The sequence below is a fragment of the Rhinopithecus roxellana genome, chromosome 1 (genome assembly GCF_007565055.1).
Source record: "Rhinopithecus roxellana isolate Shanxi Qingling chromosome 1, ASM756505v1, whole genome shotgun sequence".
Lineage (NCBI taxonomy): Eukaryota > Metazoa > Chordata > Mammalia > Primates > Cercopithecidae > Rhinopithecus > Rhinopithecus roxellana.
In genome coordinates this window covers 91081317-91104434 of record NC_044549.1, presented here as the reverse complement: position 1 = coordinate 91104434, position 23118 = coordinate 91081317, and the positions used below count along the sequence as shown (strand labels likewise).

At 51.3% G+C, this 23118-nt stretch overlaps 1 protein-coding gene across 8 annotated transcripts in view; it reads left to right on the top strand.

Moving 5' to 3' along the window:
- ATP2B2 (ATPase plasma membrane Ca2+ transporting 2) overlaps positions 1-23118 on the top strand; it is a 214905-nt gene that overhangs the window by 125908 nt on the left and 65879 nt on the right. For all 8 annotated transcript variants that reach the window (XM_030927870.1, XM_030927874.1, XM_030927884.1 and 5 more), the window contains exons 4-6: positions 8327-8584; positions 9598-9723; positions 22283-22408. In XM_030927870.1, coding sequence (XP_030783730.1) covers positions 8327-8584; positions 9598-9723; positions 22283-22408 — 510 coding nt within the window. The remainder of the gene's footprint in view (positions 1-8326; positions 8585-9597; positions 9724-22282; positions 22409-23118) is intronic.

The window sequence follows — 23118 nt, the reverse complement described above, 5'->3', positions numbered from 1 at the left end:
CCATAGCCAACACAGCCAAAGAGTGGCCAAGCCAGGCCTCAGCCCCGTTTCCCTGTATGAAATGCACAAGAGTTGGACCAGCAACAGTAATTGTTTTAGTGAGCATTTTTGAGCACTTACAGAGTGCCAAGCCCTGGGCTGAGATGTTGCCCCGGCAACCCCCTGAGGTAGCGGCCATGGTTATGCCCATTTTAAAGATGAGGAAACCTTGGGTTCAGTGCATACTGCTTGGGTGATGGGTGTACCAAATTCCCACAAATCACCACTAAAGAACTTACTCATATAACTAAATACCACCTGTTCCCTATGAAAATAAAAAAATGTAAAAAAAAAAAAGATGAGAAAACCAAGGCACAGAAAAGGGAGTTACCCTGCTCGAGGTCACCAGCTAATAAACAGTCCTCAGATTTTGCTGTGGAGCTTGTTGAAAACATTGGTGTCAGTCCAGGTCCTAAGAGAGCCTGGTTCTCTCTCTCCAGAGTCCAGGGATGGCTGGATTTTGATAAGCACACAGGTGAGGGCGACCCTGACATCTGTGCAGGCTGATCTGTTTTATAATTTGCTTTTTCAGTCAGTAGGATATTGTAAATATTTTTTTGTGATTCATTATGATTCGACATTTCCTAATGAATGTGCTGCATAAATAGATAACCCTACTACAGCTTCAGACAAGCAAATTAAAAGTTAATAGCACATAAGAAATAACATTATAGGCCTCATTTTCCCTAAATAAGAAGATGGCCTCTGAGGTCCCTTGAATATTTGTTGCCCTGCCCCCTCCCAAGCCAAAGTTGCCCAAGAAACTGGATAACCAAGTCTATTAGGCCAACTACCTCAATTTTACACATAGTAAGTTGATTTGTTTTCTTTCATGACCTCTTTCCATAGAGGGTTTAAAGACAGAAGAGAGATATATCTCACAGCATGCAGTCAAATAGAAAGCCAGACAGAAAAGGAATGGAAGCAAAGAAACCAGCTATAATTGCTGCCATGATTAAGATTTAAATCTGACTTGAGGTTCCTGGCAGCCAAGACAGAACGTGAATTAGGGTGATTTGCTGTGAATATACTAGAAAGCGGCCGGGCGCAGTGGCTCAAGCCTGTAATCCCAGCACTTTGGGAGGCCGAGATGGGCAGATCACGAGGTCAGGAGATCGAGACCATCCTGGCTAACCCGGTGAAACCCCATCTCTACTAAAAAATACAAAAAAAAAACTAGCCGGGCGAGGTGGCGGGCGCCTGTAGTCCCAGCTACTCAGGAGGCTGAGGCAGGAGAATGGCATAAACCCGGGAGGCGGAGCTTGCAGTGAGCTGAGATCTGGCCACTGCACTCCAGCCTGGGCGACAGAGCGAGACTCCATCTCAAAAAAAAAAAAGAAAGAAAGAAAGAAAGAAAGAAAGTACTGAATTTTAAAAATAATAATAATAAAACAAATTTTTTAATGAAGAAATTAGAAACTAAAAGGTAGATTTGCATAGCTCAAATTATCAACAAGGAGGAAAACTATTTAGGAAGATGACATTTCTCTTTACAAGAATTCTGGGAGGAACTTTCACATAGCACATTATAAGAAATGCACAATGGGCAGCCTTCTTTACAGAAGTTTTATACCAAATATGAAAGAAGATAGTACATGGCGCCTTGAATAAGCCTTGAACAGAGCTAAGAGTTTAACACAAATGCGTAATGATAATACTTCTTACTATTTTTATAGCTACCACTAGTTGGGAGCTATTATGATAGAAGTCCATTTAATTATCAATCCTCACAACAACCCCCAAAACCAAGGCCCTGAGATAACAACTTGCTTGCTAAGGGCACACAGCTAGAAAGTAGCAGAACCATGACTCAGACCAGAGCATTCTGGCTTCTCGGTCCTGTCCCGCAGCTGCGTTTCCTCAGAGAAGGACAGGACTGAATCAGCCCAGATGCATGGCCTCATGCAACCCAATTCAGCACAAGATTAGAACTCAGATAGCAGGTAGTAGAGGGGGTGGAAGGGTAACATGGACTGAGCTCCTCATGTGTGCCAGGAGGAGCGTCTAACCCCCCAAACAGGTGAGTACAATCTTCCGTCTTAGAGATTCAGAAACCAAGTCCCAGAGAGGGGAAGGACTTGCCTGCTGTCACAAAGCTACCTTAGGCCGTAGGGCAGGATTTTCAACCTGAGTCGGTCTGTGGCTCGTTCCACGGCTCTTCCCTGCCTCTGGCTGGGGCACTAGCTCAGGCCATGCCCTCGTCCAAGGCAGCTGCACACAATCCAGCTTCACTGGGATCAAAAGTTCTTGGGCTTTGTGACCATCCTGACTCCTTCTCCCAAAGCCCATGCCCTGGCCTGAGATCTGAGCTCTGGGCCTTCCATGTTTCCAGGGCTCCTGTGCCCCAAGTCAGGCTCAGGCTCCACCAATCCCCAGCCACCAAGTGCAAAAACAAACAAACAAAAAACCCTGAGGAGACATCAGTTTCACCAGGGAAGTTGACAGGGACAGTTATGTGGCCTTCTTGGTTCCCTTCTCCCTGCACACAGCCTTCCAGAGACTGGGGTCCAGCTGTGACCGAGCACCCAGAACACATGGCACTTTATGTCCGGGTTCTCAGTGAACCCTCACACCCATTTCACAGACCAGGACCTTTCGGCCAAAGATCCCCAACAGGGCCCTCCCTGAGCAGCTAGTGTGGAAATTATGTCATTGCTGTGGTGCTACTGAGTTTTGTTTGAAATCATGAAATACACCCAATTTCTTTTTGACACCAGCTGCCACATCTTGGAAGGCACCAGAGTCCAGCGATCAGAGCCTAGGCACAGGGCCTGGATCTGCCTGTCTGGCCCTGGACCCAGGCTGGCCCTCCATGTGCTCAGCCTCAGTGTCTTCATCCATAAAATGGGGTGAATGATAGTACTTGCCTTGTAGAGCTCTTGTGGTGATTGAAGGAAATAATGCAAAGCGCTTAGCACAGAGCCCTGAGCCAACTTCAGGAAGCAGGTGTCCCCATGTGGCCAATCGCTCCTGGTTTCTGGAAAAGTGACCACGTTCTTTTCAACACCCCACAATTCTAGTATCCTCTACAGCAACGTGGGGGTGGACAGTGTGAGTGTATTAGAGTCACAGGTTCCAAAGCCCCAGCACCTGTCACTCTTGCCTCCAGCCCCTGTCATATTGAGTCCTCAGAGGCCCACCGCCCGCCTCTGCCCCAGGTCTAAAGATCCAGAAGTTAGAGCCTGAGCCAGGCAGAGAGCCTTGCTTCTGAGAGGGCAGACAGCCCTATGCACAGAACAGACTCAGGAAGTTCTACAGAAGGAGCAACACCGGCTCTGTCAGCAGAAGGAAGGAAGGAGGGAACGCAGGCTAGGGGGAAGAAGGAAAAGGAAAGGAAGAAGGAAGGCAGGGAGGGGCTTATTTATAACCTGGCACCCATAGGAAAGATGGACAACATTCCACCACCAGCCTCACCACATCCCCAGTGCTCACGCTGTTTGAACTCATTCAGTTTTATTTATCACTTGCCATTATCTTAAATGCCTTGGAATGGACATCCTCAGCCCTGAGCTCTGATGCTAGCCAGGTACACAGCATCCCCACCCCCACCCCATCTGGCAGGTGAGGGAACTGGAGCTCCAAGAGGGGAGGGTGGGGACTCACCCAGAGTTGTGGCCTGGGCCCCCAAGTCAGGCCTCAGGCTTCCCGCACTGGGGACAAACTCAAGAGACAGGGATGAAAGACCCACAACTGGACTCATTCCAGGATCAGGTCTGGTGGCAGGCAAGGAATACAGCATGGTGGCAGCACTACAGGGCTGACCGCCCCCACCAGAAGACACATCTTTCCGAGAGGGAGGCCTGCTCTTAGCAGATGACAAAGCAGGGCCTTGGGACCCAGTGGGATGTGGGTTCAAATCCAAGTGCAGCAGCTCCCAACCAGTGACTGCCCCTGCCCAGGCCTTACCTTCTCCCTCTGTAAGACAGGGCTGGTCACTGGCAATGTTGATGGGTGGAATTAGAGTCACACATGCAATGAGTGTATGAGTTTCTCGCTGTGCCTGGCCCATTGTAGGTGGTTAGTAGATACAGTCATGTGTCGCTTAACGACAGGGACATGTCATGTTCTAAGGCAATTTCATCATCGTACCAACATTGTAGAATGTGCTTACACATACCTAGATGGCACAGCCCACTACATACCTGAGCTTATGGTGCAGCCCGTTGCTCCTAGGCTACGCACCTGCACAATGTGTGACCAGACTGAATCCTGTAGGTAGTTGTAACACAATGGTGAGTATCTATGTATCTAAACACGGAGAAGGTACAGTAAAAATACAGTATTATAATATCATGAGACCACTGCGGTAAATACAGTCGGTCACTAACAGAGACAGCCTCCCACAGCGCATGACTGTGTTTGCTGAGTGACCACAGGGCCCTTGTCCAGCAGTGACACTGTTGCTATCTGTACACACTGTCTAGTGTTACCTAATGCCTAACTCCTGGGGCTCTGCCCCACACGTCATCTTTTCCTTTTCCCTAAAATCACTGGGCCAAGCCGGGCCAGGTTGGGCCAGATGCCCCCTGATGAGCTGGAGTGAAGAGGTATAAAAGCATCCTCTAACTTAAAGCCAGGAGCCCTCGTTTGAGTCCTGGCTATATCACTTCCTGGTGCGTAACCTTGGGAAGGTCTTATCTCATACTCATCACTCAGAAAGCAGTTGGGGCTGGGCTGTGGGTGCTGTAGCACTCTGCAGCCTGTTACTCCTCTACCAACATCATTTTGTACATGAAGAATTACCTGGCTCAGAGACCTCTAGGCATTTGTCCTAGGTCACACAGCGTGTTCATGGCAGGGCTAAGATTGGCACAGTCAGTGCCCCCAACCCCCTGCTGGTGACAGCTCCCCTAGTGCCAGAGTGCCAGCAGAGTGACAGGCACACAGTAGGTGTTTGGAAAATGTTTATGGCTCAACTAGTTTTGAGGATCTTTGTTGGATACCAGGCCCTGGTAGCCATCTGGGAGGCAGATTCCCCATTGTACTGGTGAACATGCAGACAGGCCCAAAGAGGCCAAGTGGGTTCCCCAAGCTTACACAGACAGGGAGAGGCCACACCCTCTACAGCCCCAGGTCCAGGGAGAGCAGTTGCAGTTCCCTGGACCTTATGGCCACAGTCTCCAGATCCTGTCCCTGCCCCAGTCCAAGGGAGCCCCCAGAGGAGACCTCAGCAGGACCCACCCCCTCCCCTCTTCACTCCCCTTCCTATTCTCTTCTCTGTAATTGCTCCAGGGGCAGCAGGAGTTGTTCCTAGGGTTAGACAGCTTCCAGGTGGCCAAATCCCTTCCCCAGTAATCTGCACTCCCACTTTCTAGCCATCCCTGGGCACCGCGTGACCATCAGACAGTTCTCTGGAGATAAAAGCTAATCGGCTTTTGTTGGCAGAGTGAGTGCCATCCAAGGCCCAGAGGGTTCCTTGGTGTTGAGTCAGCAAGGGCAGCAGGTAGGGCTGGGAGTTGGAACAGGGTGCAAATCCCACTCAGTCACTGTGCCCTTGGCTTTCAGAGGCCAGTCCAAGGAAAAAAGCTAATGAAAAGGGGAGAGGACCAACTTTTACCACATATCACGTGCCAGGCCCTTAGCTCACAAATCCCTGGGGTTATCCCACTTCACAGCTGTCTAACCTGAAGCTCAAAGAGGCCAAGTCACTTACCTGAAGTCACATAGCAGAGGTTGGACTTGAACTAGGTTTTTCTGATTCCAGTACCCGAAAGTTTGTCATTGCTCTAAGTGTCCAAATGTTCCTGTAGCTGCTCTAATGGGGGGCCCATTGAGGGGGCACACAGCAGGGGAAATAACACAGCCTTCCCATTTCCAGAGCACATAGCAAGCGGCAGGGGGATAACAAAGGTCTTGTAAAATGCAGCATGGGGCTCTGTAATCCCACTCCTTCCCCCTCCCTGCCCCTAAGCCCCAAGATAATGCATTTCCATATACTGGGTTTCTGTTTAGCAAGGTTGACCTATGTTTCCCAGTCTTTGGAGTCTCTATTGGTGTCATTCATGGTGGTACAGGAGGCACCATTCACCATTTCCTCTCCTCCCATCATCATATGTCACTCAAACTAGCAGGAGCCCCTTCTGTAATGTGGGCCTCAGGGCTTCATAAAGCCGGGCTGTGGAACTTGAATGCAGCAATGCTCACCCACACACTGGAAAATAAGAAGCACCAGCTTTAACTGAGCATTTACTGTGTGCTCACTGCAGTGGGTGTTTTGCCTGAAGGCTCTCTCTTAAGCCTCTCAACCACCTTATGAGAGAGCGCCTGCCATTTTGCAGATGAGAAAAACCAAAACAAGGCAGGCACAGCGGTTATATAGCAAGTTCGTGGGCACCCAGCAGTTAGCGCAGCTGGAATTCAAACGTGGTTACCATTAGCGCAGTTGTGATTACCATTACTCCAAGCCTGGTCCTGCTGAACAGTTTAAAATTACTGGAAAAGTCTGAAACTCCCAAGGGGGGAGAAAGGTGGCTTTGGGAACCCCACATGATGGCATTGTTTCCTGGCCCGAAGGGAACGGCTGGTTCAGTGCAAGACCTGGAATTTTCCAGTGGCACATGCACCTGGGCCACAGTGATTCCCCAGGCTTGGGCCCCACCCTTCCAGGAGCCAAAAGCCCATAAACATTCCTGGAGTGTCACTTGGCCTTCTTGTCATATTGCTTCTGACCCCTGGCTTTCCAGAAGCTTCCACCGGGGTCTCTTGAAGCTTCTGTTCTCTGTTCCTTGAGACAGACTGGATTTCCAGATGCTCAGCCACGAATCTTTGGCAAACACATGGCAGAGGGGGCTGCTGGGCTCAGGGAGAGTGAACAGGCCAGGTCTGGTGTCAGATTCCAGACCTGGATAAATTCCCATTATCTGCTGTGTGACCGCAGGTAAGTCTCTGCTTCTCTCTGAACAGCCCCCTTAAGGGTTAAAGTGAATGCTGGGTGTACAGCAGGCCTTGCAGGGTATCCAGTGCCCCACCTGGCCCCTGTGGAGGGGAACTGCTCTGAGTTTTCCAGGAAGGATGGTCAGATGCTGCTGGAGATTCCTTTCCATGGAAATGGCCGCTCCCCAGGTCCCAGGGGAAATGAAGGCTAGGTGTATCCTGACTGTGGCACCTCACCTCCTGGGCCTCTACCTCTTGCTTTCAGGATCCTTGTGGGGATGAGAAAGGGGCATGGATAGGACCTGCCTTTGGGTCTGACGCCTTCAGATCTGATGTGCTTATGTTCTTCTTTTTCTCTTCACCCCACTGGCCAGGCAGACCTCAAGAGTTTTGGGGGCCTACACTGGGAGGCTCACTGGTGCGAGGGTGTGGGATGCAGGGTCACTGTAGATCAGACAGGTGACCTACAGCTCAAGCATCAGTGTCCTCACTGTGGAGGGTGGCTCACTCCTCAGCTGACATCTGACAAGGACTGAGTTAGAGAACCTCCTATGTGCTGAGCTCTGGCCAGGAGTTTCCCCCTTCCTCTCCCTGAGCCCTGGAAGGTGGTCTCAGTGATTCCTATTTTGCAGATGAGGCCACTGAAGCTGGGGAAGGGCAATGACTTACCCAAAATCATGCAGAGGCAGCAGGATTAGAACCAGCTCATCTTCCCAACCTGCCTTGGCAATGTAATGAGACTCCAACAGAAGAGGACATCAGCAAAACTGCCTTCTCAGACCCTAAAGCACGTCCAGTATTGGCTGCCTTTGTTCTGGAAAAAAAAAATGCCTCGTTTCCTCTCTTTTCTCATCAATTAGAGAAAATTCCTTGTCTTTTCTCATCAATTAAATTATCTTTTCTCTCCTCTGTGCCTTGTCTGTGCTGTAGAGTCCGTGAACTTTACCACATTAAATTTCAACTCTCACAATAGGTTCCCGAGATAAAGAATATTCTTTTCATTTTACCCAGATGAGAAAATGAGTTTCAGAAAGGGAGTCATTTGCCCAAGATCTCACAGCTAGAACAAAGGCAGAAAACTGAAGGGGCTAAGATGGTGGGCTCTGAAGCCAGACGGCCAGGGTTCACATTCTACTTCCTACTTGCCCTTCATAGCTTGGGCAAGTCACTTGACCTCTCTGAGAAACCTCAGTTTCCACATCTGTGAAATGGGCAGTGTGAGTCCCCTCCCTGTGAGACGATCTGCGTGAAGTACTTTCCACAGGGTTTGGTACCCAGACACACTGAATCAGTGGATAATTATCATCTGATTCTTAACACTTGTTACTTGGCAGAGCTGAGCTGTAAATCCAGGCCCATGAGGACTCTCCTGCCTGGCTGACCTCACTCTGCCTGCTTCTATCTGGTCTTTCAGGATGCGCGACGGCCCAGGGTGGGGCAGAGGATGAAGGAGAGGCAGAGGCAGGTTGGATCGAGGGGGCTGCCATTCTCCTCTCAGTTATCTGTGTGGTCCTGGTCACGGCCTTCAATGACTGGAGCAAAGAGAAACAGTTCCGGGGCCTGCAGAGCCGCATCGAGCAGGAACAGAAATTCACCGTGGTCCGGGCTGGCCAGGTGGTCCAGATCCCTGTGGCTGAGATCGTGGTTGGGGACATAGCCCAGGTCAAATATGGTAAGTGTCCCAGCCACAGAGCCAGGTTCTAAAGCTGGATTATAGGCAGAGGTGGGACAGGCCAGGCTGATGCAAAGAGATTGGCTCAAGGAAGGGGGTGCCTTCCTGAAGGCTGAACCCAAACCAAGATGTCTTCTGAGATCCTTTAGGAGGTAGAAGGGTACGTCCTGGAGGGGATACAATCCCAGAATCCATTTAAATCAGAAATGACAAGTACATGGCACATGTGCCACCACTCTCCAAACTTCCCCCCGTAGCAGACATTACTAATCAGTCACAGCTCAGAGCCTGCATACAGCTGCAGAAGCCTTCTCAGCACAGCATTCCAACAACCACTAATGCTCAGAATGGGTTTATTAGATGAAATCTGTTTCCCATCCCTGATTTGGCTGTTAATGGATGCTTGTTGGGCTAGAGGAGATGTTAGAAAGCATATAAGTGGATAACTGAATATTCTGGACTTGTGCTACTGCCATGGAGAATATGGGCAGGCTGGCACCAAAGGGAGTTTGAGCCAGATATGTCCTAGGTAAGTTGAGGCAGAAGGTAGGGTAGAGATTGTAGTGCCCCTCCTCACTCTGCCATAAAGGACTTGATTTCCCCTTGACAATGTGACTTGGTTGGGGCCTTCTGTACCCAACCAAGACAGACTGGTTCCTTCCAAAAGATTTCCCCAAACCATAACTGAGACTAAAGAAGAATGAATTGTTGGGAGACCTGCACTCCAAGTTCAGGTGAGGTCAAGAGAAACACTTCATAAAGTACATGCCTGCTTGAGCAAGGGTTGCAGGTCCCCAACCTCAGCCCTCCAGGCCTTGTGCTGTGCACCTTAGCTCCAGTCTTGAGCTATACATGGGCCGTCTATGGGCACCATCTTGGTTCCTACACCCTGTGAGCTCTAGGCATTCTATCCCTGATGGCAAACCTTCCCTGGTAATTGCACCTTTAAGGGAATGTTCCAGCCTTCTAGCCACCTGAGAGCCTGCTGACTCCCCTGCCCTTCCTCTTGCCAGGTGACCTCCTCCCTGCCGACGGCCTCTTCATCCAGGGCAATGACCTCAAGATTGATGAAAGCTCCCTAACCGGAGAGTCTGACCAGGTGCGCAAGTCTGTGGACAAGGACCCCATGCTGCTGTCAGGTGAGCTTCAGCCTGATGTTGGGCCCATTCCCGTCGCCATGCACAGGAGATGCCTGTGTGTCCCCTTCATGAGGCTGAAGGGACTCAGAGACTTTGATCCTTGGCTCTGGTATCTCCAGCCAGCTCAGCCCCAAGTGAGAACTCCCTTCCTTTTCCCTCACAAACACACACTGAGCCTACTGTGCACTCAGCAACCTGAGCCCTGGGGAGACTGCAGTGAATAAAATAGACAAAGCATCCCTTCCCTTATGGCATAGGCCTTCTAGTGACTTGGTTTACTAAAAAGCTGAACACCGAAACCCACTCTCATCAGAGATGAGAAAGAATCAGGCATGTGATAAGCGTTCTGGCCATGGCTGTGTGCCAGACACTGGGCCCGGCACTGGGGCTGCAGCAGTGAGTGAGGCAGGGAAGGCCCAGCCCTGAGGAGCTTGTGGCGGAGTGAGGAGCTTGTGGCGGAGTGAGGAGCAGGGAAGAGATGTGAAAATTCCTGAGCAGAGAAGTGTGTGAAGAAAACAAACAGGGCACAAGGTGTACTGAGTGTGGGTGATGAGGAGGAGCTGGCCTTGTGACTATCCGAGGAAGAGCACAGCAGGCAGAGGAAACAGCAGGGGCAAAAGCCCAGAGACAGGACCGGCTGGAGGGCAGTGAAATAGAGTGCAGAGACCAGAGGTCAGGCCTCATGGGCCATGGTCAGCAGTTTGGAAATTGTGATGAGGATTCTCTGGAACAGTGAGCTGATCATGTTTACATTTTTACAAGCTCACTCAGGGACAGAGAAGAGGTGGGGAAACCCTGCAGGGGTGAGACACTAGCCAGGTGAGACCCCTTTTCACAGGGACACCCAAAAGGCCTTATTGTCCAGCAGTGCTCAGCAAACACCCTCTGCAAAGCTACTCTGGGTGCTTAGGCTAAGTGCTGGGACTATCTCCACCCCGAACCCACCAGTGATTGAGGCCCAGCCCCTGCCTATGGGAGCCCCCAGCCTAAATGGCCTTGGGGATCCAGGCCTACCAACAGCTAATCCCACAGTAGACGTGTGAGGAAGGTGTTGTGAGAAAGCCAAGGAAGAAGCAGAGCTCCCTGGAGGAGGTAGTGTTGAGCTGGGTTTTAAAGGATGAATAGGAGCTTTCCAAGTCCGATCGTAGAGAAAGGGCCCTCCTAGCAGAGGGAACCACGTACAAAGGCACAGAGGTCTGAAAGAGTGTGGAATGTCCTGGAAATACAAACAGGTCTGCAGGACAGGATGGTAGGAGTAAGAGTAGAGGTGGGGGCATTTATTTATCCAGCATTTATTCAACCAACAATTGTTAAGCACATACTGTGTGCCACTGGTTAAGGGAACAAACAAGGTCCCTGCTGTCCTGGAGCTTAGAATTTAGTAAAGGAGAGAACCAGTAAAGGAACAAGCAAGCAAATATGCAAGGAAACTTCAGATAATGATAAGTCAGATGAAGATGTTCCACCATCATAGTGAGATATAGAGACCTGCAGGAAAGGCACAGGAATCTGAGTTGGTCAAGGAAGGCCTGTCTGAAAAGTGCATTTGACCTAAAATCAGAACAATGAGAAGAAAAGTATTCCAGGCAGAGAGACAGCAAGTGCAAAGTCCCCAGTGTCTCACTGAGAGACCATGGAATGCCCCGAATGACCTCTTAGAACATAGGGCCACATGAGAGTTCAATAAATTGTTACGGCCTGTGGCCCTGGTCCTGCCCTCTGGGATGAAGTGATTGACAGACAGAGCATCCTTGGGGGCAGTGGCCAGGTAAGTCCTCTGGGTGTGTGGAAGCCCGGGGCAGGCATGGGCCTGAGAGGATAGAAACTTCAGACAGTTTGGAGAAGAGGGAAGAGGGGAGGATGCTGGCAGGAGGCTGGAGAGAGAATGTTCAGAATCACTGGCCTGACAGCATCACAAACCAGCCAAGGAGGAGGGCACAGGTGCAGAGAGACTCTGGAAAAGACACAATGGGCAGAGATGGGTGGGAAGCCAACCAGCCAGCCTGGAGTGAGTCATAGGGTAGCTGCATCTAGGAGCAGGGGCAAGAGGGCCCAGAGGGAACAGAGGTGCCAAAAATAAGACAGTGCTGAAGGCAGAGGATGGGAGCAGGAGATTTCAGGATGATATTTCAGTTGGCTGTGTATGCCAACTCTGTCAAGAAGCCTCAAAACTTGGAGAGGCCAGGATGTCTCCAGGGAGGCCAGAAGTCCCAAGAGACCTAGAGATCCTACAGGAGAGCTGAGGCCTGCAGGCCCTTGGAGACTCGGAAGAGAGCTCACCCCTTAGTGGGGAAGGACAAGGGTACTGAGGACAGACAGAAGGCATTCCAGGTCTCAGCAGGGATCCCAGTGAGTCCCGTGAAGCCTGGGCTGCTGAGGTCAGCATTGGTCTTGGCAGGATTCCCAGTCATCTCGGAATGGTGGCCTGTGAGCACTGAGATGAGAAAGGGGTGACTGCAAATAGCCACTACAGGCCCTGTGAGCCCAAGTTGAACGAGCGGCTTTGGTCTGAATCTGGTTGGAAGCCTGGGTAGATGGAATAGGCCTGGGGCCTCTGGGTGTCAGGAGACATCAGCCAAGGTCTCCACGATGTCCTTGTGGACAGGAAGGAGAGGGGCATGTAGGAACCTGGAGATCTCGGTGGGTTCTTGCTGGTTCTTGGGTTGCTGGTAATCTGGTGGATGGTTTCTAGTGGCCTTCCCTGGAGCTCTATCCTGTTGCAGTGTGCAAAGTGTTCCCATCAGTCTCTCAGAGCCCACAAGTGCAGGGGGGTGGCAAAAAGAAAGCAACTGTCAGGATCCAGAAAGATGATCACAGGATGTAGGATGAACCAGATGGAAGAAAGTGAAGCTCCATGGCGAGCCTGAAGCCCTAGCATCCGAAATCCAATTGCGTGAGAGTCAGCAGGGCAAGGGAGTGTGGCTCAGCTCAAACTCATAGGGAGAAACTGAGAAAGGGGCATAGCTGGCTCCATACAAAGCAGTATAATTGGAAAGAGAATTCTGTAACAGTGGGGACCATTATCGGACAAAAGAGGCTGCCTGTAAGATAGTGAGTTCCCCGTCACTGACTGTCTATGAGCAGGACATAGACAGGCTGTGGGTGGGGATTGTTGGAGAGTGACCCACTGAGTGGGCACTGCATTCAGCGCCCCTCCCAGCCCTGAGAGTACATTCACCATGCCCTGCATGCCCTGTCTCCCACTCTGCCTCTACTGCTGATCCACCTTGTCTTGCTCCCTTCAATCTGCCTCTGCTGAGGCTGTCCTCTGTTCCTAGTCTTGTTTCTTCGTCTTTGCCCACTTAACTTTTTCCCATCTGCTCAAGCCCCACCTCCTCCATGAAGGCTTCCCTGACCACCATTGCCCTGTGGCAGTCAACCCCTGAGCACCTGGGACCCACCTTTAACCTGTGACACTCCACTTCGTGCTTGGCCCAAACAGACAGCCCCGTCATGGTGACTGAGTTTTGCACTGCACAAACCATCTCAAATAAAATGAAGAACAAAATTCATAGACCATCCCACTACCCAATCAGATCTCACTGGTCACACTTTTATAGGCTCTGCTGTCCTTGGCCACATGCAGAAACACGACACTACCAGGATGTGTTTCTGCATCAATCCTCTTGCCCACACAGGCCTGGGCAGCCGGGAGCTCTAAGCTGGAAGCTCTCAGGAGGTTGTGCCCAGCTCACCCCTGGGCCCTGCAGACCTTAGGCTCTGTCCTCCAGAGTGAGTGGGGAGAAGCTGTGCAGAGAGGTAGAGCAGAGCGTCAGGCTGAGCTGAACAGGACCTGAGCTCTCAAGTGAACTTGCTGTGTGGCCTCGGGCACATGGCTTTACTTCTTTGAGCTCATTTCCCTGGGAGGACAATAAGAATGTCGTTCATGATATGATGTAAGTGGATCCCCTAGCACAGTGCTGCACAGGGTGGCTCAAGATGAGCTGGTCCCCTTCCCTGTTCCTTGGGTGGGGCCTGGACTTGGGGGTGAAACAGACTGAGTTCCAATCCCAACTCTACTCCTCCTTAGCCAGGGACTTCCAACGAGCTTCTCCCACTTCTGATTATGGCCCCAGCTCATGAGGTTGTGTTGAAATCTGGAACCTCCAGAAATGTCCATTTCCCCCTCTCATCCTTCATCTCAAATATCTCCCCTTTCCCACCTCTCTGGGCTACCCATTTCCTCTCCATCATCCAACTCCTCCCTGCCTTCAGCCTGCAGTAGCCTGCCTCCCCCAGGGGGTGTTCCTTGATTAGTTTCTTCCCCAGTGTTCCGAACTCCCTGCATAACAGCCATATGAATGCTCATTTTTGTGCACAACCAGCCACCATGGGCCCTTTACATGGGCAGGGAGGTCTTGCTGGGCCTTCCAGTCTGATGATCCTTGACGAACAACACAGAGGGACCAGGCTAGGGACACTTGTAGGGTCCTTATGGTGGTTGAGAAAGCCATAGTGTCATCTCATGCACTGGTTCAACTTAGAAGAGGGCAGAAAACACTCAGTTCTGGTCAGTTGGTCCAATCATGCTTGGCCCGTGACCCTGGACAGGTCCCTTCGCCTCTCTGAGCCTCTGTGTCTGTGTCAGTACAATGGCCCCACCAGGGGCCCCCACTGCCTACCCCACAGGGCTGTTGTGGGGACCCCAGGCATGCACACATGTGACTGTCCTTTGCAGACAAACCCTGCAGGTGTGAGGTGCTGTATGGTGTAGAAGGAACGTGGCATTTGGAGGCAGAACACCCAGGTTCCAGCCCTCCAACTGCTCCCACTGTGGCCTCTGCCCCTCAGAACCTCAGTTTCCCCATCTGACAAATGAGGGCAGACCAGCCTTCAGAAAGACTCAAATGACCTCAACACTCAGGGCACCAAGGAAATCACCAAAACTAGGCAGGTTTCCCCCTACCTTCCTATCCCCCAAGGACAGACAGGCAGACACGAGCCCGTCTCTGGTGTATTTTCAGATGGCACAGAGTAAAAATGTTCAGAAATTGCAAACTCATATGTCTGCAGGGCCAGGGCCAGGTAGGGAGAGCACAGGTGCCAAACCCAGACCACAGCTGCTTCCCATTGCTGCCTGCAGAATTGCCAGCCCAATCTGACCTCAGTGCTCGCTTTACAAGAGGAGCCAGAAATCCAGATTTCCCTGTACAAGCTCTCGATGTTTAAGCATTAGCAAGAAATTCCCATTTTTTAAAGTCCCTATGGGTCAAGCCACATATGGGTGGGACCTAGAGTGCAAATTCTGACCTAGGCCTGTTTTTTAGCTTTGTATTTTAAGATAATTTCAAACTTTCAGAAAAGTTGCAAGGATGGTACAAAGAATATGGGCATGCCCTAAACTCTGATTTGGCTGTTGCTAACCTTTTGCCCTCTTTGCTTTCCGACAAATCTCATTCTCCCCCTCATCATGCAGATGTGATGGCCTTCTCCCGCTAGACACTGCAGGTGTATCTCCCAAGAGCAAGGGTATTCTCATGCATAACCACAACAAGCCATCAATTCAGGAAACCTGACATTGATGCGGTACTGTTACTTGCTGTGCCATCCAAATTCACATTCTGCCAATTGTGCCTGCATTCTCCAGGCCAGGATCCTTGTGGGGCCCTGTGTGCCACTTGGATATCCTGCCTCTTTGGTCTCCTTTCACGTGGAGCAGCGCCTCATCTTTTCATTGTCTTCCTGGAAAGCCAGTGTTTTTTAAACCCTCCCAGGTCATGAACTTCCATGAGAGTTCCACTAAAGCAGTGATCCCAGATGCCCAAACTCCTGATCTTGCAGCATTTCAGGGGATTCGATGATCCCTAGAGGACCCTGGTCCTATCCCAATTTGCAGCTGGGGAAACTGAGGCCCAGATCAGAAGTGTGAGGCCCCACAGAGGTCAGGGGCAGGGCGGGAGCCAGACCCCAGTTCTGGGCTCTTCCTGTAGCCCCCATGCAGAAGCCTGCCTCCAAAGACTGAATGAACTTTATTTCCCACTAGTGTGGCCTTTTTGAAGCCTCTTGTAGTAACTTCCACTGGGAAATGCAGTACTAGACTAGACGCCATCAATGTGGCAGTGGAAGGGGCTAGAGCCAGGGGGCCAGGATGGCGGGGTTGTCTTCAAAAAACAGCAAGGCCTGGCTCCAGCAGGCCCAATGGCTCAACCCCTGCAAGACCCCGACATACCCTCCCCCCTTACCCCTGCCAGCCAGAGCACTAACAGCATGAGGTCATGCAGGACATCAGTAAACCCTCTTGGGACTGTGCCCACATCCCAGTGCCTGCTGCCCACCCCACCAAGCAGAAGGCCAGGCATGGGAGAGCCGGACCTGCCACCACTGCCACCGCCTCCAGGGAGCCTAGGACGACACCGTGACTGCAGAAGGCCCAGTATGCTACTCGGCCCGCACTCTCTCCATTACACTACCCTGCCTCTTCTCCATGAGAGGCAGCGGGGTGTAGTGGATAGAGCACGGGTTCAAGTCCCGGCTCCGCCACTCACAGCTGTGTGACCCTGGGCCATCACTCAAGCTCTCTGAGCCAGAAAGTGGTGGGCAGAGGGGCTGGGGATTGAACTTGCGCCAAAACCTACCTCACAGGGCTGTTGTGAGGAGGACACTTTGCCTACTGCCTCGTGCTCTGTGAGCATGTGTTATTAACTGCATTAATAATAATAATAATGGAAGAACTGTGTCTGGGCTGGTAATCATATTGGCTTTGTTTGGTGCTTGTGCCTGGAGGCAGATAGTATCCCCCAGAAATGGCCTCTATCCCTTCTTCACAGCCTCTCCCCACTGAAGGAACCCTTTTAGAAGAGATGACCTCTCCCCTCTCCCTGTCCAGAAAGAGGCCTGGAAGGCCACACCCAGGAGATCAAGGAACCCTAGGTCCAGCCCCTACTGTCCTACATCCTCTCTAACTTCAGTCATTCACCCTCTCTGGGCTCAGAAACCCCATTTTGCAAAAGGAGGCTTCCCAGTTCTGCTACCTACGGCTCAGCATATCCCACGAGCCACCACAGAAGGCTTTGGCTCCAAGACTGCCACCATCTGGACCAGCTCAGAGCTGGTCCTGCTGTTCAGGACAGGCCCAAGGCCAGGATGGGCTTTGAGCCTGCAGCTGGGAAGGTCGTGGCCACTCTCTGCTGCCAGGTCAGAGACCAAGGAACATCCCCTCCACAGGACCAGGACAGGGACAGAAGCTTGGGCAGGACGGGACAGACAGTCCCATCCACGGAAACCACAGTGTTCCCTGAGCCTGGGCTCCCTTTTCCTCCCACCCATGGGATGGCTGGTAGCTCCCCACTGCTCTCCGACCCCCCTCTCTCTCGCTCCTCAGGGCTGCTCCAGGCAGCTCTCCCACCAACTTTGTCCCCAAGGTGGAAAGAGCACAAGATTGGAGCCACAGACCAGCTCCCATCCCAGCTCTGCCTTCCTAGGCTGAATACAGAGATGACCCCCTGAGCTGCTGCCCTATCTGTGAAATAGGGTGAGGCTGACCACCTCACAGACTGTGGCAGCTGAACGAAAGTGGCTCAGATGGAACTTGACACATCATGAATGCTCAGAAGATATTCTCTTCCTTCCTCCCCCTCCACCCAAAAATACTCTCAGTGGCTCCCTATTGAGCACCAAGCAAAGACTCTGCTCTGTCTCTCTCCGGAGGCGCAGGCACCTTCTCCCTTAGTGGGCGCTGAGCTTTGGCCCAGCCGCCCACCGCCATCATACTGGGCCACCTCCCACTTTTGCCTGGCTGTGTCCCCTCCAGCCCGCCACGTCCTTGGCTTGATTTTGTCTTGCATTGCTGTAGATCTGTGTGCCTATCTGCTCTCCTTGACCCCAGCTAGACTGTGAGCTCCTGGAGGGCAGGGACCACAGGGGGCCCTCCCACAGGCCCAATAGCCTGGCATGGAGTTGACACCCCACCATGTCTGTCCATCAAGTGAAGGACTGTGGAGCTGTCCACTAGAAGGGGGTGCCATCTGGTCATTCTGTCCACACAGGCCTCTGCCGGCCTCTCCACACCCTCTTCTTCCCGAGATGTAGCTGTCTACCCCACCCAGGACATGCCCTGGGCTGTTCTTCCTGGGACAGAGTGTCGAGACACTATCACTGAGATGTGGTGACCTAAGCAGCTCCCACTCTGCAGATGACACAACTGAGGTCCAGAAAGGACCGTGGCCCCACGGTCACATAGCAATCAGAATTAGACACCAGGTACCAAGTGCCCTCTTCCGGGTCTAGGGCTCTCTCTCCACCCCTCCCCATGCTTGTCTTCTGAAGGGCTCCGTGGGCAGTTAGAGGAGGTGGGGGCTACAGAGTGCTGCGCAAGGGACTGTGGTCAGTGAGGTCCCACAAGGCCCTATCAGGGCCTCCATCCCCAAGAGGCTCCCACCTCTGCCCCTACTCAAAGACCCTGTGGTCGTCCTTTTAGAGGTTTAGCCCACTGCCCTTTGACTTGGATGTCTGTTGCTCTACCATTATTTGCTTCTGCCATGGTGTTAAGCATTGTCCTCTGCAGGGGACTTGTGGAGCTGGAGGGGTACAGCCTAGGAAATGCCCCTCTCCTTTGGAGTCTTCCCCTGGCAGGAGGGCCTGGGAGAGGAGAGGGCACAGACCAGTGAGGTGTGGGAGGAGCGGGCACAGCTGGGATGAATGTGACCCTTTGCAAAACATAAAGATGATTTATTAGGGGTGTCAGTATTCCCAATTATATATGTAATACATACCCACCCTGGAAAGTTCAAAATAGTACAAAAAATTGTGCTGGAGTTGCAACTCCAAACCAGGCTGTGAGGGGGAGGCCCAGAGGACACTCCCACTCAGACGGTGCCTTCAAGGGGCTCATGGTCAGGTGAAGGAGCCAGGCCTGGAAGCACCCCCAGAGGAGACTGCAGGTGATTCAGAGGAGACAGATGAAGTCCCCTAATGGGAGTCAGGAGAGCCACCCAAGGTGAAGGGCATTCATCCTGTGGAGGAGGTTTTGAGCAAGAGGTGAGGGAAGGGCATTCAGGTGATCACTGTGAGCAAAGGCCAGGGGGGTGGACACCAAGGCCCAGTGAGTTGTGCACGCTCCAAGGGCAGAGGCCACGAGACAGGACTCAGTGTCCAGGGCCCAAGAAGGCTGAGGTCTCATCCAGGGGGTGCTGACTAAGTGGTTTGGACCTCAGGGAGCCTTCCAAACCCTCGAAGAGGGGAATGGAACTGGGGGGACACAGGTAAGAGCAGAGGCTTGGGGATACTGGAGAACAGAAGGAGGGAGGACTGGGAAATTGTGGATGCCCCATCTCCCCTGCCCTTGCTATTGCTGGGCTCTGGAGGACACCCTGGAGCATCGCCAGGGCTGGGCGGGGAGCGCTCTATGCCTAAGGCCCTCCCTGGCATCCTCCTCCCACCTCCCTGCCTCCGGATGTGGGTGTAGAGCTAGCTGCCAGCTCCCTGCTGCGATGGGAGTGATTAGATTAGAAGGTGATTTGGTGGGTCTGATTATCTTGGGTGGAAATTGGCCCCCTGCATCTTTTTCCATCCTGTCTTGGCTTGGGAGGTGGGGAGCAGCCTCTTGGTTGCCACCTAAGCTGGAGAACCAATGCCTTCATGTCCAACAAACCTTTCTACTGATGTGTCTCAGACCAGAATGTGAGGGCCTTGTCCCCTGGAGGTGAAGTGGAAAGTAACAAAGACAACAGGCTCAGGGACAGCAGAGAGTTCAAGTCCAGGCTCTGCCCCTCACCAGCAGAGTGACTCGGCAGGTTACTCCTCCACTCCGAGCCTCAGTTTCCTCCAGTTTAAGGACTAGATGAGATCATTGAGCGTGGAAGGCAGTACATGCCCTGCACGCAGTAGGTATTCTACTTACACAGGAGGTCAGCTTGGGTGGCTGTTACTGCTTTCTGTGCCCTGTGAATGCAATGCAGTGTTCCTTCCTCTCCTTTGAAGAGTCTCCGGTGATGCCTACCATGAGACCCCAGTTTCTTATCTGTCTAATGCTGATACATAACAACCTCTCCTCCTGGCACACTAACACGCCAAGCCGGTGCCCATGGAGGCATCTTGTCAGCAAGTTATTATAATAAACAAGGCCCTGTTATTGGGCCTCAGCAGGGTGACAGGGCAGGGTGGGGTGCTCCAGGGTCTGCCTGTGATGAGAAGTTACCAGGCCTGGGCTGCTCAGCCTGGAGCTAATGTCTGAGCTCATTCTGTGGTCCCCACTGTGCCCTGCCAAGAGGAAAAAATAAAAGCACTGTCTTTCTGTCTTGGGGATGGCCAAAGAGCTTGCCATCTGAGAATCTGAGTTCTGCACGCCCCCTCTGTGAGCCTTGGTGACTTGGTTTCTGCATCTATGCATGGAAAGGCTGACATTTACCTGCCTGAAAGGAATCACTGGAGAGTGTCTGTCTCTCTGTAAAGCCCTTTGAGATCCTGAGATCCTACAGACCAAGAGGCTAGATTGTTGCATGCACACACACACACACACACACACACACACACACACAAAGCATGCACACACACACAGGCGCACACACACACAACATTGGGATATCACTCAGATCCTACAAGGAAAGGGACAAGGTGGATGACGCCACTTAAAAAGTGAAAACAGATTCCTTGCTTAAGGAAAACTCTTTAGGTCCTGACTCAGAACCCCTCAACCCTTATTTTAGATACAATCCTAATGAGTTTCCTGACATAGATTTCAAATCTGAAGCAAACCAAAACACAGCGAGAGATAAGTTATGCTGAAAACAGGAAGAAGTGGCACCCAGTCTCAAGGGGACAGAAAGGAGAACTCTAAAAAGCAGAAGTGAGTCCAAGAAGCAAGGCATGGCATGCCAGAGAGTCACTGTCGTGCCTGTCAAGGCCTCTGTGATACTGTCCAGCCAGGCCAGGGTAGAAATCTTACTCCCCCATCTAAGAAGGTAGTGTGTCCCTCATGGCATACAGCTTTCTACCCAGAGTAGCAAAAAATAAAAACAGGAAAAAAAATGTGTGCCTGGAGAGCCAACCTTCCAGGATCCAGATTCTTCCAGCACCAGTCAAAGGACAAAGGATCAGCAGTGCCGCATTCTCTCGCTGCTAGAACTGGGTGGGCATAGCTGCCGTTCACTTCCCAGACTGGGTCCCAGCTGTCCTCCTGGGGTCATCTTTGCTTCCACAGTGAGGCCATGGCTTCAGTGGGCTTTTTTTCCAATTTTTAAAATTATATTAATAGTAAAGTACACATAATATAGAATTTACCATTTTAATCACTTTCAAGTGTACAGTTCAATGGCATTAAGTACATTCACGTTGTTGTGCAACTGTCACCGCCATCCATCCACAGAAGTCTTTTCATCTTCCCAAACTGAAGCTCTGCACCCATTAAACACTAACTTTCATTTCCCTTCCCCAGCCCCTGGCACCCACCATTCTACTTTCTGTCTTTGAAGTTGATGACTCTGGGGACCTCATGCAGGTGGAATCATATGGTATTTATAGTTCTTTTATGGCTGGCTCACTTACTTCAGTGTCCTCAAGATTCATCCATGTTGTAGCCTGTTCAAGTTTCTTTCTCTTTAAAGCTGAATAATACTCCATTGAGTGTATAGACCACATTTCTTCCCCCTCTGCAGCTTATCCTCCCTCTGAAGCCCTTGCTTGCTTACTGTTGGACAAGTTGCTCTCTGAGCCTGCATGGTGGAGAGGCTGCCTGCAAGCAGCAACAAGACTCTCTCATGAAACAAAAGTTGACACTGAAGCCCCAGATATAAAACAAATAGAAGTAGAGCCATCCTGACCAAAGGCCTCCTTCACCCCCCAGTAGCCACCGTTCCAGCCCCTGGAAAGAATTTCAGGGCCCTTTGGAACCCAGTTTGAGAAATCTAAAGTTCTAGGAAAGAGGTTCTTAACCTTTCTTGCAGCATAGACCCCTGGAGTAGTTTGGTGTCATCATGTGCCACTCCTACTCCAAATAAAGCCTTAAAGTGCATAAAATGAAATGCGTGGGGTCCCATAAGGTCCCACTGAGATCACAAAGGAAACCAATTATATTGGCATAAAGTAGAAAAAAAAGTGTGATATAGTAATGAGTGTACTTTATTAGAACACTGAATAACAAGATCTGGCAAGCAGTCACATAACCACTTTATTTATAAAATAGAGATGAGCAACAACAATGCTGCAATAGCTGTAAAGTGATATGAAAAAAATCTGTGATTTTTGTAATGTGTGTAGTGGCATCATGGACACTGATAACACTCCTGGAGTTTGATGTCTACGTCTGTAAGGGTGGGAGAGGAGTGGGGAGAAGGAGACAGAAGGAGGAAGTAACCCTCCAGGGCAGGTAGTAGGTGGTGGGCCTGGAGATGTTTGGGGTACCTGAGAACTGACAGATAGCAGTGTTTCCACCCCAGCACTGTCCTGAGGTGAAAGCATCTTGAAAGGGCCCACCACACACACAGTGTGAATCTTAACCATAGGTGATACCTCATGACCTCAGCAGGCAAAGAGCCAGGAGCTGACTGAGACCACATTTTTTCACTCCTTTGGGGAGAGGGCTTCAGCTGTGCAATGGTAACTTGGCTTTTGTCTCCTTTCCCAGGGACCCACGTGATGGAGGGCTCAGGACGGATGTTGGTGACTGCTGTGGGTGTGAACTCTCAGACTGGCATCATCTTTACCCTGCTGGGGGCAGGTGGTGAAGAGGAAGAGAAGAAAGACAAAAAAGGTAAGCCTAATTCCCTTGCAGACCAGGAGAGGAGCTCTTAAGGCCACATTTTTTTTTTTTTTTTTTTTGTTTATTTGTTCACTCAACAAAATAGTTATTGAGTGCCTTCTATGTCCACACCCTGTGCTGACAGCCACCTCCTGCATCCTTAAGGCCTGCATGGGCCAGGTAGGCTCTGTCTGTTCCATCTCCAGGTCTTGTCCCAGTCTCTGTCTTGTCCAATCATGTCATGGAGGCCCCTCCTTCCCCTCTGGGCCAGGCCAAGGATGCTGACCATGTTGTTGAGTCTCCAGCCTCAAGTGGTAGAAACAGCAAGCATCAATTGGTCCCATCATTACTCCAGTATTGAGTAGAAATCCCCACCCAAGCATATTCCTTCCAATATTGTCAACTCCACTAAGCAGAACTGAAAATCCACCCAGCATAGATTCATCCAAGACATGGGCAGAGGAGATTCTGGGAAAGGCAGCCAGATGCATGACTCCAAATCAACCATTATGAGTTTGCTCTCCAGTGCTCCCAGACTTGCCATCTCATCTGAGTTCTAGTTCTTCCTCCTCCTTGAAAATATGATTCCTTATTCACTGGGGTTCCCTAAATGCAGCAGGCTGACCACCCAAGCTAAAACTGTCTCTCAGAACAGAGGGAGAGATGTTCACACAAAAAGCTCAAGTCTCCTCAGGCCAGGCCCAAATCCAAAGGCCCAGACT